The sequence below is a fragment of the Mustela putorius genome, unplaced genomic scaffold (assembly GCF_011764305.1).
Source record: "Mustela putorius furo isolate JIRA1106 unplaced genomic scaffold, ASM1176430v1.1 tig00000430_pilon_pilon_pilon, whole genome shotgun sequence".
Lineage (NCBI taxonomy): Eukaryota > Metazoa > Chordata > Mammalia > Carnivora > Mustelidae > Mustela > Mustela putorius.
The window spans coordinates 4,247,385-4,263,766 of NW_025421377.1; the positions used below are offsets into that span (position 1 = coordinate 4,247,385).

General features: G+C 41.5%; 1 protein-coding gene and 1 non-coding gene across 11 annotated transcripts in view; both read right to left on the reverse strand.

The window, feature by feature from the left end:
• The window catches only part of FRYL (FRY like transcription coactivator), a 259,588-nt gene that overhangs the window by 11,444 nt on the left and 231,762 nt on the right, over positions 1 to 16,382 (reverse strand). For all 10 annotated transcript variants that reach the window (XM_045079730.1, XM_045079728.1, XM_045079729.1 and 7 more), the window contains 6 exons: positions 15,186 to 15,389; positions 14,421 to 14,588; positions 8,333 to 8,583; positions 5,223 to 5,430; positions 3,144 to 3,293; positions 1,933 to 2,031 (listed from right to left, as the gene is read on the reverse strand). In XM_045079730.1, the coding sequence (XP_044935665.1) occupies positions 1,933 to 2,031; positions 3,144 to 3,293; positions 5,223 to 5,430; positions 8,333 to 8,583; positions 14,421 to 14,588; positions 15,186 to 15,389 (1,080 nt within the window). The remainder of the gene's footprint in view (positions 1 to 1,932; positions 2,032 to 3,143; positions 3,294 to 5,222; positions 5,431 to 8,332; positions 8,584 to 14,420; positions 14,589 to 15,185; positions 15,390 to 16,382) is intronic.
• On the reverse strand, positions 1,231 to 1,334 carry LOC123392084. The gene has a single exon (XR_006606746.1). It is a non-coding gene; the product is annotated as a U6 spliceosomal RNA (small nuclear RNA).

Genomic DNA, 16,382 nt, shown 5'->3' on the forward strand with positions numbered 1-16,382 from the left:
GGCAGCCCGGAAGCAGTGATCCTCCTCCGACCTATCGCTGGAAGGTCAATGGTCACCTCACGCTACGTCACAGAGCCTCCATCATTCACCTCTCCATCTCACCCTGAAGGCACTGCATCATCTCCCGTCATCACGGGAAGGGGAGAGTCCCATATAATTAATGTATTTTGAAAGAAAAAGAGACCACCTTCCACAGCCTCTCTTCCAGTCCATTATTACTGTTGTTAATCTTTCACTGAGCCTACTTAAAAAGTTCATCATGTACAGGAAAAACACAGTATATACATAGGGTTCTGGGACTTTCTATGGTTACAGGCATCCACTGGGGCTCTTGGAATGTACCCCCCACGGACAAGGGGGACTACTGTGTTTGTAAGATGACCAGATCTTGCCCGATAGTTTCCCAACGTCGAAAACTCTTCCCTCCTTACCCATCCATCATTACTCTGTCAGTCCAGATGTAAGATTCCCTCCTCCCTTATAAGGGGAGAAAGCCTTAATATTAGTATGTTCTCATACCGTATTCTTTCCCTGAAAGAATCTCACCATCTAAAATTACCGTCTGTCCAGGCCTAAGGTCTGGTCTCTATTCCATGAAGCTTTCCTAATGGCCCAAAGTGACCTTGCTTTGGAAATCACAGTGTATAGCATCAGGTCTGTTAGGCCTGTGCAGTGCTGTGGAGTCTCTCTCACTGCCAGTACTTGTGTTTATGCCTCGACCCTTCACTTCTGTTACTAATTATTCATCTATAGTGTTTGTGCTTTATAGTCTCACCTAGTATGTTAAGGGAACAAGAGCCAGGTTTTATACTTTTCATTGGCCTTTATGTGATAGATACAAATTTTTAATTAAAATTTCTTTTAAGAACTAGTTTCAGGTGTAGAATTCAGTGATTCGTCACTTCCGACTCCCAGCGCGCATCCCGACGAGTGCCCTCCTCAATCCCCATCCCCCGTTTACCCCATCCCCCCGCCCCCGCCCCCCGCCCAGCAGCCCTCAGTTTGTTCTCTATCAGGAAGAGTCTAGGTCTTGGTTTGCCCCCTCTCTCTTTCCCCCTATGCTCATTTGTTTTGTTTCTTCAATTCCACTTATGGGTGAGATCCTGTGGTAACTGTCTTTCTCTGACTGACTGGTCTCCCCCAGCATAAAACCCTCTGGGTCCACCCATGTTGTTGCAATGATAGGATTTCATTCTTTTTTTATGGCTGAGTAATATTCCCCCCCCCCCCCAAAATATGGACCACCTGACGAATCTGCATGTCATCCTTGCACAGGGACTAAGCTTATCTTGGGACTGTTCCAATTTTAGTATAAGAGCTGTCGAAGTGAGCACTCCGCGGCACAGATACTTAATACTAATTAATGAAAGATCTATCTATTCTAGGAAAAAAATGTCTCCTACATATCGTTTGTGTGAAAAGGAGAAAATAAACACTTTTCAGTTTTCTTGCCCCTGCTAACTATAAAACCTTTCCTCTCTGGGAACAGGACTAGTGTTGTTTTGCAGTGCCTGACGGGAGCGGAAGACACACTTCTTGGCGAGTGCTGTCTATAATCTACTACACATCTCTTTCTCCCACTGCTTGCCCGCATACAGGTTGCAAGAAAAAGATGCCAGCTTTGTCACAGGTGACACGTTTTCTGGATTACAACAGCACAGTGCCTTCTCAGAGAACTAATGCTTTTATCTCTCCCCTTGCCCTGTGGATAGTTTTCCAGGGTGTTCTTAAGCTCTTAGAGGGCTGATTTCTAAAAGCCAACGATGGGGATTCACCGGACAGAGAGTTCAGAGGGAGGCCCCACGTTTCTCGGTAAAACCCTGAGGCAAGTGCTAAGAGGTCCCCTTTTCTAGCTTGGTTGTTCAGCTGCCAAGTTAACATTTCTCTTGTCAAAAGCGAGCTACTTTTTTCCTGTGGTGAAGCGAGACTGACCTGCTCAGCTGCTTCTCTCTTAGCATTGTATGTATCCAGGTGTTCCTGCAACTCCAAAACACTGAACTTGAGTGTTTCCAGCAAACCGCATGACATCAGCTGTCAAATCAGAAACATTGAGCCAGGTTATCATTTCTTTTCTTTTTTTAAGATTTTATTTATTATTTGAGAGAGGCAGAGAGCGAGGGAGAGAGCACAAGCAGGGAGGAGAGGGAGACGCAGACTCCCCGCCGAGCAGGGAGCCCGATGCGGGGCTCGACCCCAGGACCCTGGGATCATGACCTGGAGCCAAAGGCAGACAGATGCCCAACCGACTGAGCCACCCAGGTGCCCCCAGGTCATCATTTCTGATCACGGTCATGAGACTGGTAACTTTTGGGCCATGGAATTTCTGTTAGTTGGTTTTCGGCCCAACTTAGTGCCAATGTCCCTTTACTGCATTCGGTCCCATACAGTGAAGGGCTGACCGTTCACTGAAACACAGTATGAACGCACTGGGACTTCAGGGATGCCAGCAAGGACAAGCGTGGCTTCAAATGCTTTCCAGAACTGCCTCAGGTGAGAAATGGCATGCCAGAGTAGTATAGATCTTAAAGGTAACACTCTTGAAGCTTCTTAAACCTTAATTCTCTAAACATCTTTTTCTTTTCTTTCTTTTTTTTTTTAAAGAGAGAGGGAGAATCTTAAGCAGGCTCCATGTCCAACGTGGAGCCCAATGTGGGGTTTGATCTCACCACCCCGAGAGATCATGACCTGAGCAGAAAACAAGAGTCTGACACTTAACCGACTGAGCCACCCCGGTTCCCCTCTCTCAATATCTTGATACAGGATCTCTGAGTATGTTTGCAAACAAAATGGGAGGACTGAGCTCTGGGCTCTTCACAGGGGTAGGTCTAGCCCTCTCCTACCCACTTTTACTCAAGAATTGGAAAAGAAGTAGCCATGTCCAGAGTAGGGCCCTCCCGCTTCCCCATCTGGGACTCTGTGAAGGGTGAGGACAGTGAGGGCTCAGAATCAGAAAGAGTCGCAAGTCACTGCCTAGAATATGCTAGATATTTTTAGTCAAATTTTGCTAGATATTTTTAGTCAAACTGAAAATATAAGCCTTTAAACTTCAAAATTCTCAACTGTCTTTTAAAAAAAAAAGACCATTTACTGATTGGTGCCATTCCCATTTAGCCTTTATAATAAGTCTTTATATAAAAACTTACTGTTTCAGCATCCACGAAGACCGTCGGGCATTCTGAACACATCATCATCACTTCCAGCGAACTTTTAAACTTGGCACCGATGCGCTGCAGGCTCTCACCAAGAAAGCTGACTGCCTCATTAGTTATATCTCCAAACTTTCTTTGAATTGACTATGGAGAAAAGCATTAAAATATTTTTAGTGTTTCCTAAGAAGGCCTTTTTTTTTTTCATCTTTAAGAAGTGTAATTTATAGTTAGGGCAAATTTTATTTTAAAATTATTATTGTAGTGATACATAGAATTCTAATAACTGGTCTGTAAATTCATTTGTTTAGGCTCGTTAGGAAATGTTAATTTCACAAAATGATCAGAATTTACGAAATCATGACTACTGAAAAAAGAAAGCAATGATCCATGCCATTCGTCTCCCCATTTCTGAGATGTTTTTCATTAGGAGAGAGAGAAGGAATACAGGCTGCCCTTCACTGGAAATAAAGTCCTTACATGTCTGAAGAATTAGCTCTTCTAAAGTTTTAGTTGAAAGAAACCTTTAGTAAATGCAGTTTACTGTGCCTGGCTATGGGATCCATCTGATTTAATTAAAAGTCTTAAAGATGCACTGAAGGTACGATCTTCTCAGAACTTAAGAATACTCATTAACATAAAATAGGTCGTGCCTTACCCATAATGAGCGCTCAGTGACTCAGACTACATTTTCACTGGTGAAATTATATGAATAGTCAATGTGTATCCACAGGTATCAATCTGCTTTAATAATAATAAAGTCAGAAGCTACAATCTCAGGCATCAGGAAACAGAGTATCATTGGGAAGAAAAAATACACATAAATAGGAAACCAAGTAGTAGTGCAAAAGGACAGAGTAATTTCATGAGCACTAAATAACCCCCAGGAGGGAGAGACTGGAGGCAGGAGTGGCTGGAAAAGCTCCACTGAGAGTATGTACTTAGCTCAGTCTTCCAAGACGGGCAGCATTCGCTGGGGTCAAAGGGAAAAGCAGGAGCATAATGACTAAGCTGGCATTTCTCTATGCCTTAGTTTCCCTGGCTACAGAGCGCGAGAAATATGTCTACATCTCATAGGTAGGTCTGGTCTAGGGATTAAATAATGTAAATCGCTTAAGCGCAATGCCAGGTGTGCAGTGAGAGCTTGATACAGGTGCGCTTATGTTATTATTCCTACACTTGGAAGCAATCTTAGCTAAAATGTTTAAGGTGTGCGGAGACACAGCCAATTAACTGAGTACTTAATTATAAGCTGTTTTATGCTAGTGACTGCAAACCCCTTGAACGCAGGGACTATGCTTCTTATTTTTTATGGCATCCTGGATGGTGCCCACCTTACTGCAGAAAATTTATCAGTTTTTATCCTGTTCAAGTTTTATTTTAGTTGCCTGAGGGGAGATATCTGTACTAGTTATTGTATCAATAATCGGCAGTACTACAGTGTCATAATATAAATTTAAATAATATCACTATCTTTGGGGAAACTTTTTTTTCTAAATATTGATTTTTTGGTGGGAGGGGTAAAGGAGAGGGAGGGAGATAGAAACCCAAGCAGACCCAGCTCTGAGCGTGGAGTCCAGTGCCGGGCTTGTTCTCACGACCCTGGGATCACAACCTGAGCTGAAAGCAAGAGCTGGTCGCTCAACACACTATACCACCCAGGAGCTCCGTGGGGGGAATTTTTTTTTTTAATGAATAGGAGTGGGAGGGCACCCGGGTGGCTCTGCCTTCAGCTCAGGTCATGATCTCAGGGTCCTGGGATCGAGCCCTGTATCGGGCTCTCTGCTCAGTGGGGAGCCTGCTTCTTCCTCTCTCTCTCTCTCTCTGCTTCTCACCTACTTGTGATCTCTGCCTGTCAAATAAATAAATAAAATCTTAAAAAAAAAAAACCAGCAGTGGGAAGGTGAAAATTTGAGACATTAAGAAAAATAAAAATAGAACAGAATTTGAATTAAAAAATGAAAGAAAATAGAATTTGAGGTACTGATTTTAGATTAAAAAAAAAACAACAACAAACCCCATAACTTTATCGGGTAACTGTTAATATAAATTCAGAAAACTTTAAACCTGCCGGACCTGAAACAGCCTGGAGAACACGTGAAAAGTGAACACGGCACAGGACCCGTCGGTGTCAGACAGCATCTGGTTGACATGGCAGCGCCAGGCTTCTTCCTCGTCATCACACACCACCGGCTGAAAAGCAGCGATTATGGCAGAAAGAAACGGTGATGGTAGACGCGACGTCTGGACTTCCGGGAAGCCATCTTGCTCGTCTTCATCTTGACTGTGAATACAAATATCACAGTAATCATAATACTATCCTAAAATAGTTTGAGTCATCCAACTTAGATTGCTTTTATTCAAATTTACACATTGATTTAGAAAGTGCACAACAGGGGCACCTGGGTGGCTTAGTGGGTTAGGGCCTCTGCCTTTGGCTCAGGTCATGATCCCAGGGTCCTGGGATCGAGCCCCGCATTGGGCTCTCCGCTAGGTAGGGAGCCTGCTTCCTCCTCTCTCTCTGCCTGCTGCTCTATTTGTGATCTCTGTCTCTGTCAAATAAATAAATAAATGAATAAATAAATAAATAAATAAAATCTTAAAAAAAAAAAAAAAAGAAAGTACAGAACTTAAACTTTGTAAGAAAGTACAAGGAAGCAGGTTTCTGTGTTCCTTCTCCTAAGCATCTTTGGAATTAGAAATTTACTTTCAAGCAACCGGTTTAAAACAAGCCAAGCTCTATAATATGCCAGTGCTCTGCAGTAATTTCCAGCAACTTCTGTGAATAACGCCGTGTAGAATGCTTTCATTTTTAATGATCAATCTTGGAGCCTTTAATTGAACAGGTCCGACTGGTGATGACGACATATAAAGCGTTCTGGCTGTTGGCTTTGGGTCAGGGGCTAGCTTAGCTGCTCTATAAGGATTGTGTGAGTCTATCTTCACAGCAACTCTGAAGGTTGGGCTCTTATTACCTCAGTTGTTGTTTTTTTAAGATTTTATTTATGTATTTGACAGAGACCCAGTGAGAGAGGGAACACAAGCAAGGGGAGTGGGTGAGGGAGAAGCAGGCTTCCTGACAAGCTTGGAGTCCGATGGGGGCTCCGTCCCAGGACCCTGGGATCATGACCTGAGCCGAAAATGGACACTTAACGACTGAGCCCTCAGTTTTACCATGATGAAACAAAAAGTTCAGTGAAATTCGGTATTATGCTTAGGTTATTGGGTGGGAAATGACACAGTCAGAATTTCAACCCAGGACTATGGGTCCAAACCCAAGGTTATAAGCCTCGACACGTACTGGTAGCTCAGCTACTTCATGAGTATATATTATATGCCTTATGGTGTGTAACAGATTGTGGATTCAAAGAAAAATTAGACCAGGCCATCCCTTTGGAGGAATTTATAATCCCAACAGTCAGATAATACAGACAACAATGAAACAATGAAAAGAGATGAAGGTGTGTTTGGGTTGGATCTTCTATAACGAAATGTGTGACCCTGGGTCTTAAGGCTGAAGAGGTGTTTGAATCAGAAACTCCATAAAGAAATGTTTTATCCAAGGTCTTAAAATTGCGAGTTTCACACGACAAAGTATCTCTATAAGGCTTTATAGAAATTATGGAGCAATTCATAAGGAAGGGAGGGATTTGAGTAAAGACGGAGGAAAAAATAAAAATAAAGCAGACATCTGAAGTGAAAACTTTAAGCCATACCTCAAGAAAGTATATTTTTACAATGTCACTGTAGTGATTGATCTTAGCAAAATGTATTTCTTGTAAACCCGAATGGCTATCCCTCTGTATTAGTAGGGGTACACTACTCGATTTCATCTTTGGTATTTGGCCAAAGTCCATCATTTGGCTTCAACCTTTTAGAAAGCCCAATAGTTGAATATCTACCTCCACATCACTTCTAGCATCCCTGCCTTTGTGTACGATGAATGAAATGAGTGACTGCAGGTTACTGCCGTCCAAATCGGTAACGTGAAAATGGTGTATCACTGTGGCAGTTAATATCTGAATGTAGACTTTCAAATACAGGAGAATATTCTAGGTATATTGAAGAGTGAAAACCTCCTTCTGTGCTGTGTATGTTAAAACTCTATTATTACTGGAAGGGGTGCCTGGCCAGCTAAGCTGGAGGAGCACACAACTCTTGATCTCAGGGTTGTGAGTTCAAGCCCCCCACTGGGTAGAGTGCTTAGTTTAATACACACACACACACACCCCTCTATTATCACTTGAAATACAAATGAATGGTTTTTATTGTAAGAGTGAAACTATGAAATATTTGATGACTACTAAATATTAATATTTGATTAAAAATAACTATCAAAGATCTTGAAATTAATGAATGGGGAAGTAGATACACAGACAGTGCATTAAGCTAGACAACTTTATAAAGAACATGATTTTGAGCAACAAATATTTATAAAACTTAAAAGAAAAATAAATAATATCTATTTATTATGACTATTATTATATTATATATTATGTTATTAATATGACTATATCTACTATTATGACTAATGTCATAATTCTAGATTATTATAGAACAGTTTGGTTTACACACTTCATAACAGCCAAGATTTCTTCTAAGAATTATACGCAATAATGATTATTCAGTTTTGTTAGCCCATGAGTGAAGAAAATGCTCTTTTTGGGAATTCTTGGTACTTTTGATAATATATTTTGGATGTATAGAACATGAACATTTTAAAAGAAGTCATCTAACATCTGACAGTACCAAGAAACGATTACTTCTGCCCATTCTAAAGGTCAAACTTTACAACCATGACCACTGATGAGGAAACTGTAAAATAATTTTTTGGATATATTTCAGATTTATTTTGGTATCACCAAGTTCGTCCCATGATTTTGACACCTGACTCTGGCCACGATGCAGTATTGATCTTAACAACTGGCCATTTGGCATTTTGCCAAAAGAGGAATTTGGTGTCGACTGTTGCTCGCTGTGCTTTGCTTCTCTTTTAAGCAAATTAAAGGTTAGTTACAGAAAATAAATCCATCGCAGTCATTTTATCCTTTACAGTGAAGATGGTATGATTACAGGCTAAAACAAAGAAACAAAAGTTAAGTGAACTGGAAGAGAGAACCATACTTGGGAGGGGCTCAGAGAGGACAACCCCCCGCATTCTAGTGTTTGTGACACCGCAGTCTCACCTAGACAGTCCAGAGAGATCAGCTTCTTCCTCTTCACATCGGTCATCCAGTTCCTTCAAAGCCAAGGTGACATCTTCCTCACAGATGGACTCAGGGTAGCTTTCCGGAGCGAGGGGCTCTGGCATGTCAGCGTCTTCCAAGTCCAGAATCCCCCGACACACAAGAGAATCCTGCTGTTCTTGAATTATGTATGAACCTTCATCTTCAAACGTCGTGATCCCCTGTTCCTCCTTTAATGCTGAACTTGTATCCTGTAAAACAATCACATTTTTATCAAGCTTAAAAACATAAGAAAACATTTTTAATTTATTTTTTTATTTCAAGTTTTGGTTTAAATTCTGCTTAGTTAACATATATGGTAAAATGGGCTTCAGGTATAGAATGTGGTGCTCTCACCACTTACATACAACACCCAGTGCTCATCATCCCAAGTACCCGCCTTCATCCCCGTCACTCATTTAGCCCAACATCCTGCTCACCTCCCTCCATCACACCTCAGTTTGTTCTCTGTAGTTGGGTCTCTTATAATTTGCTTCCCTCTTCTCCCCCTTCCCCTAAGTTCCTCTGTTTTGTTTCTTAAATTCCACATATGAGTGAAATCATGTATTTATCTTTCTGACTTATTTCGCTTAGCAAAATACACTCCTGCTCCATCCACATCCTAGCAAATGGCAAAAGTTCATTCTTTTAGATGCGGACTGGCATTCCATTGTATACAGATGCCACATCTTCTTTATCCATTCATCACTCAGTGGGCATTTGGGCTCTCTCCACAGTTTGGCTATTGTTGATAATGCTGCTATACACATTGGGGTACATGTACCCCTGTGAGTCTATATTTTTGTAACTTTTGGGTAAATACCCAGTAGTGCAATAGCAGGGCCACAGGGTAAGTTCTACTTTTTGAGGTACCACCATACTGTTCTCCAGAGTGGCTGCACCAGCTTGCATTCCCATCAACAGGGCAAGAGGGTTCCCCTTTCTCCTCATCCTCACCAACATCTGTTGTTTCCTGGGTTGTTAGTTCTAGCCATTCTGACAGGTGTGGTTTTGGTCTGTATTTCCCTGATGATGAGTGACGTTGAGCATCTTTTCATGTGTCTGTTAGCCATTTGTGTGTTGTCTTTGGAAAAATGTCTATTCATGTTTTCTGTCCATTTCTTAACTGGATTACTTATTTTTTGGGTGTTGAGTTGTAAGTTCTTTTATAGATTTTGGGTATTAACCCTTTATCAGATTGATCATTTGCAAATGTCTTCTCCCACTCCGGGGTCAACACTAATTTTAATGTGCACAGATATTAGTTTAATCGGTTTGAAAATAAGCACTGTGGTCTCAGTTTTAGGAGTAAAGATCAGCTCCTTTTCAAAGGTGCTTAGTCCTAAGTTACTAATTAGTTGTGCAGTTGTTTCTTTTCTTCTTGGTTCAAAGTGTAATTTTTCTCCCAAAACATGAAAAGTAAGGGAGCCATCCCCTGACCTTAGACCAGTCTGGGCCACAGTTTATACATGTGTAAAATTCATCTATATCATAAAATGAATGAAGGATTTTCACCAGATTCTGGGCTGGGTGCTCTGGGATAAATCAGTAACTATCTCCGATCAGCTTACAACCTAATAATGGGGTTAGTCTAATATGCAAATAGTAGTCATCTGGAGTACATTAAGTGTTAGGTAAATATTACAAACAATATACAGAGGACTACTGGTACTCAAAAAAGGGAGAGGTCACATCTGGTTAAGGCATGGAGGCTAGTCTCCTTGGAGGAAATACCATGTGATGGGGTATGACAAAGATGGGTTAGTGATACTGACATGGGCTGAACGTTTTTATCTCCTCAAAATGCCTACGTTGAAACTCTCACCCCCAGTGTGGTGTACCAGGAGATGGGACCTTTGAACTGTGATTAGGTTTTCAGGAATGCAATGAGTGCCCTTACAAGAAGAGGCCAGAGAGCCAGCTAGGGAGAATACAGCAAGAAGAGCTACCAGGAAGAAAGCCCTCCCCCGCCACCCCCCGCCGCCACACACAATGAATCCACTGGCACCTTGATCTTGGACTCCTTGGCCTCTAGAACTGTGAGAAGTAAATCTCCATTATTGTTAAGCTACCCAGTTTCTCATATTTTGTAAAAGCAGCCCAAGCAGACCAAGACAGCATTTCAGGGAAGAGGACTTAGAAGACAGGAATGGCACAGAAGTGTGGCAGGAAGACACGAAGGATATCACGGGAACACTGGCCTGAGGTTAGTGAGGCAGGGAAAGGAGAAATTCTGACTCTGCATAGAATAGCATTTTTAAATAATATGGGACCCATCATTCCTGAACCATTCCACAAACTTCAATCATTCTAAAAAAAATTCAATACACTGTTTGTATCTGAAATTTTTTAAAAAAAGATTTGGCCATTAAAGCGGTAAGCATTAGTTATCTGGAAAGAGTTTCTGTGATAGTGCTAGAGATATTTCTACACCTAGAGATTTTATTAGCCTGCATCTTTCCATCTATACCAATTTGAATATACCAGGTTGCAATAACCCACCAAACTTCTCAGTTTAATGTCCTCACTTTTCATTAGTTTATACTTGTATCTGGTTGACATTTATTATTGAATAATAATTAGAAAATAGATGTTTTATCTGTAATTATTAACATATACTACATGCTGAAATTTCCTGGGAACACCTAGATTTTATGAAGAGAGGCTTTTGGGCTCATGGAATGGATTCCACTGTTGTATGTGCCTTATGAGAATCAAATTTTCTTGAACTTTATCTTACTACACAGTGATGCATATATGTGCAAACACCCCCCCAATCCAATTACACTCGAAGATTCATTTCCTATAAGGAATAATTTCTGCCATCCATGAATTGGTATCTAAGCTATTATAAATACTAGAAGAAATTCATCTGTGAAGGTTTCTCTAATAAATGCAAATGAAGAACGGACTTAATCTCTTAACAGCTCAAAGTGTGATGTGTACATATTACAGAGAAGAAAGCAGCAAATGGCTCTAAAGCTTGTCATGACATGAAATGCTGTAGCCTATTCTGTTTCATCTCCCGATAGCAACATAATTTAAGGGACAAAAAAACCGCTCTCAAACAGTTCTAGGAACAATGTTCCTTTTAATTCATAAAGTATTTCACCTATTAAAATTAATTCCTCTTCTTAAGAAACTGCTTTAAAAAACAGAATTATGGTTTTGTTTCATTACTTTGGTGCTTTCACACTTTTTTTTAAAAAAGGGCAATTTGAGGTCGTCTGTCACTATTGGGCATGACAGGGGAAAGCACATTAGGCTAAAATACCTAATGTTCTCCCGCGGACAGCCATTCTTTTGGTGATAATTTTAAAGTCAACAGAACTGTTACTAATGAAATACTATGTTTATGAATATCTCCTTTATCCTCATTCACCTGTGTCACAAAGCTTATGGCGAAAATGAAACCCACGACTGATAAAGGAAATAAACCTAGTAAAGTGAGGTGTTTTTCCTTTAGGGAAAAAAAAAATGTCACCAGGAACTTTATAGTGTCTTAGAAAGAAGCCATCAAATACAGTCCTGTTGGATGAATGGCTGTCCCATCTGAAATAAGTTTCCAATATATACAGAAATATATGTGAATTTCCAATTTGTTTCCAATAAATGAGTGATTTCTATCAGAAGTTTACTGTGATTATAGCTTTTAATAACCCAAAATAAAAGATTTCCCATTTGTCAAGTAAACAAAATGACAACACCCAACCATTAACCTTACTGCTTTTGTTAAGAGGGTATTTCTAGTATGAGTCTCTGTTCCCTTGTTTCTAATGAGGCCTTTTTACATGCTGTGATCCAAACCGGATACAGCTGACAGATTATGAGCTAGGAATTAACACTCACACAACAAGCCTCCCAACAACTGAAGGGAATACAGTCTACTTAAAGTGCATCTCTAAACTGGTCGGTCCTCTCCTGGAAACGTTTCTCGTTTCATGACTTCCTTCGGGCCCCATTATCTCTTGCTAATACTGCTCTGGTTTATCTCCCCATCTCAGCCTCCTCCTGTCCACACCTCTGACAGAGAGACTTTGCTAGAACACAAACCAGACGGTGCCTTCCCCTGATGACAGGCGCCTGGTCTGTGAACTCATGTGACGGGTACTAGAACCTCCTTTCCTTTTCAACATACAGAAAGAGAGATTTTAAAGAGCAAAATCAGATCTTGTCCCTCTTCTGCCTAAAACCCTCTGATGGTTATCTGCTGTGTGGCTCTCAGACCGGCCCCTCTCTGACTCCTCCTCCGTCTAGCCCTCCTGCTCCCCAGGCTCAAGCCTCAGGGATGGCCTGTTTTTCGGCTACCCCAGGGCCTTTGTACCTGCTGCCTCCCCAGTCTGGGACACTGCCCCCCCACATCTTCATGTCACTTAGGTCTCACCTCAAATGCTGCTCCACCTTTCTTCCTCACCAATTCCACGTTCCTGTTAGATGTTCTCAGTGTGACTAAGAGGAAGATCACTTTCTGACATGTTATTTATATTTTATTTGTCTAACCTGCTTATCATCCTTTTACTACAATTAAGCTCCAGAAAACCAGGAGCCTTTTTCCACATAGTGCCATATGCCCAGTGCCCAGAATAGCAAGCAACCAGCAGGCAGTAGGGGCTCAAGAAACATTGGTTAAATCACTGAATACTTGCACGGCCTGTACTCTCGCCTAGGGTTCTGGTACGGTGCTTGTCACGGAACAGGTGTCTCTTGAAACAGTGAAAATTCATGACTTGTGATCACCCTGAGGTCAAGTCCAAGTCGTCAGTGTGGCACGCAGGACCCTTCTCATCCCGGCCCCCATCCGTCTCTCCTTTCCCTCTCCATCCAATTCATTCTCTAGAAATACTCAGTTTCCTGCCGTTACCCAAATATACCACATTATTTCCTCGCTGCCTTGTCTTTCCACATGTCCCTTTGCCTGCAATGTCCCAGATGCCACGAAACCTGTCCTTCACCACCATGACCCCACTGCACAGCTGATCAGCCTCTCCTGAGTTTTCACAAAGCCCGGGACATGGCTGTTACTAAGTTTCTCCTACGGAAATGTAATGCCTTTCTCCCCAACCTTCTCTGTCTTCCTTAATAGACAATGCACTTCCTCAGAGTAGGGGTCACCAAGCCTTATTCAAACACCTAACTCAATGCCAGGCATGCAGGAAAATCTCAGTATTTGTTGAGTTATCCAAACTTAAGCCATACTAGTCATACATTGAAAAAAATGCCAAAATGCCTTCACCTCAAACTCTGGTTACTGTTAAAAATCTTTTACACTGTCAGCCTAATAAGAATATGAGAATTCAACTAACTAAAATAGTAAGATCTAGTAACATTAGTTTGGTTACCTGTGAAAAAATACAGTATTTTCTTAATAGTTACCAAAGCATTAAAGCACATATGACAAATCTATAGCAATTACAGTTTAAAAAAGAAAAGAAAAGAAAAGAAAGTATCTATAATAATCTTAAGGGAAAAAAACCATCAAGAAAACTAATACTTACTTATTTTTGGTCAGTCATTAGCTTGGAATCTGGCTTACTTCTCACAGGCCTTTCCAAAAGTCATAATACTAGTAGTTCCAACGTCTTTTAAAAAGGTTTCCTTTAACCAACCGCTAACGCAGCTGGCCTGAGGTTTTAATCCCAATCAGAGCACCAATCACATAAACCCCAACACAAAGCAAAAAGAGAAGAAAAAACAAAAAAGCGGCCCTTCCAAGATCCAGCCCCAAAGAAGATGCTCGCCACCCCCAGGAAGCGTCTGTCCATTGACCTAAAATCATACTCGGCAACACGAAAGGCTCATTCAAACACTCAAGATTATTTTTAACCTGCAGGTCATTTCCTTAATCCAGCAGCTTTTCCTTTTTTTTTTTTTTTTTTTTTTAAATTATCAGATTTGTCTATTTCATTTCAAATAAAATAACCCAACAGGTTAGAAATACTGGCCACAAATCAAGTTATCAGATGAAAACTTTCAAAAGACAAGCGAGGAAGGTAACAGGCTGCTAAAACGAGCCCAGATTGGCCAAGCACCAGCCCGCCTTTCTCCCCACCTCAGGCAGCTGGCTGTTAGCATTATCTAGAGAAGCCTCCAAACTTGGGGTCTCATCTCTGATTTGAAGCACTTCTTCTGTAGAGACGCTGCCCGTGGAATCTTGAGACTGAAGGAGTAGATCGTGAGGGTCCGGCCTTGTTTCATCCGCGGCGCCATCACTGTTCAACTGAAGGGAGAGACAGCAGAGTGAGGAGTTCGCTCACGGGTCGAGGATGGTCACAAAGGCCACAAGGAACAGACTGTCTGTCATCAGGTAGGTGGGGAGCTTTGTTAGGAAGAGCTTCTTTGACCTCCTACAATGACCTCTGCCCCCACTTTTGTCTCCGATGGAATCGGTGCAGCCTCGGCTCACACGAGGTAGGTCTCACTAGGCAAAAACTACAAACGTGGAAAAGCCCCGCGTAACCATGTCTATCTTGACCTGAGAGTCATTATTTTTTGGTCCTATATGTAATTTTTAAAAATTTATTGTTTGAATTCACATATGCTGAACTACTAGTTTCAGAGGCAGACTCAGCCATCACTCTGAGAGAAGAGGCGACGTTCTCAGCCGCTAAGGGGTGCTCAGCCTCCACGTAAATGCTTAGTCCTGTCGTGCACGGAATGCTGCATTAGCAGTGCAATTTCTAATTTTCATTTCAGCATGTGCATTGTACCCACGGTGAAATGAAAATCAGAAAAACCAGGACAGAGCAATGACGAGGTTGGAAGTTAAGAGGGAAAGCGAGAGCGACTGTCGCCGTCTGGGAAGGTGACCGTTTACCATCTGCGTGCGGGAGAGGATCTGGCTTGCGGTGAGCGCCGCTTCTTCCTCGGACGACTCGTCTGTATCCTCCTGGTTGGTCAGGTTCAGGCTGGGGGTGCTGCTGGAGCACTGGTACTCCTGCAGGGACGGAGTGTCCCCCTTGTCAATACTGTCCAGCGAGCGCCTGCGGACTCCCCAGTTGAAATTGTCCATACTTTCACCCTGGAAAAGCAAGACGTGGTTTCTAAGACGCAGGTACGTGTGCAGGTGGCAAACATGCTACACCAGGAAAACATGTACCCGGATGAAAAGCACTTAATGCATCATCATAAGCAGAGTTTCAATCAGCCCTTCAATGTCTCGAAACTTTTTAAAACTTCCTTAAATATTTATACTTAAAGAGATCAAAAGATTTGGTTGATCCTGTTTTAACTAAATAGTTTTCTGGACTTTCTATCATGTGTGACCGGGGACCAACTAAACCTACCATCTAGGCCATTTCTATTCTAACACACAAACACAGATGAGACTGTGAGAAAGACACATACGTCACAAATGACAACACATAAACGGTCCACAACACCAGGCTGCAACTTACCTGCAGTTCCTGGTTAGCAGAAAGGAAAACACACAGAATTAGAAAGAACGAAGACAAACATTTAAATATACACTACACTTTGGGGAAAAACTCTTTGTGATTTCTCAAACCCAAAGACTGATTCAAGCTCTGGATTAAGCTCTGAGTAGGAAGCCAACAGGTGATTCAAATTCCTTTTTTATGCAAGATATATTATGAAGAAGTCAGAGACAGACACTTAAAACAACATTTCTATGATACACTCTGGCAACACGAACTTTAGGAAAATCTTCGAAATTTACATGGATTTTAATACTTGATACAATGCAAAACTGACTTAAAATACCCACATTCAGTTGACAACATATAGGGTCACAATTATTTTAGTCTGCAGGATGGTTCTGGCTAAACCCATTTTCTGCTATAAAACAGTTTAAGATCAAGATCAAAGCTATCAGAAGATAACCCTGGATAACGTCAAAAGTTCAAGAGGAAATAGGACAGATTTCAATTCCATGCCACTTATGGGTTTATGTAAGTTACGTGTTGGTTACTCTAAACCGACTCTCCTTCTGTAAGGATGTAATTCTTATATTCTCTCGTAAGCCCTGATGTGAAAAATTACCACGATTTGGCCA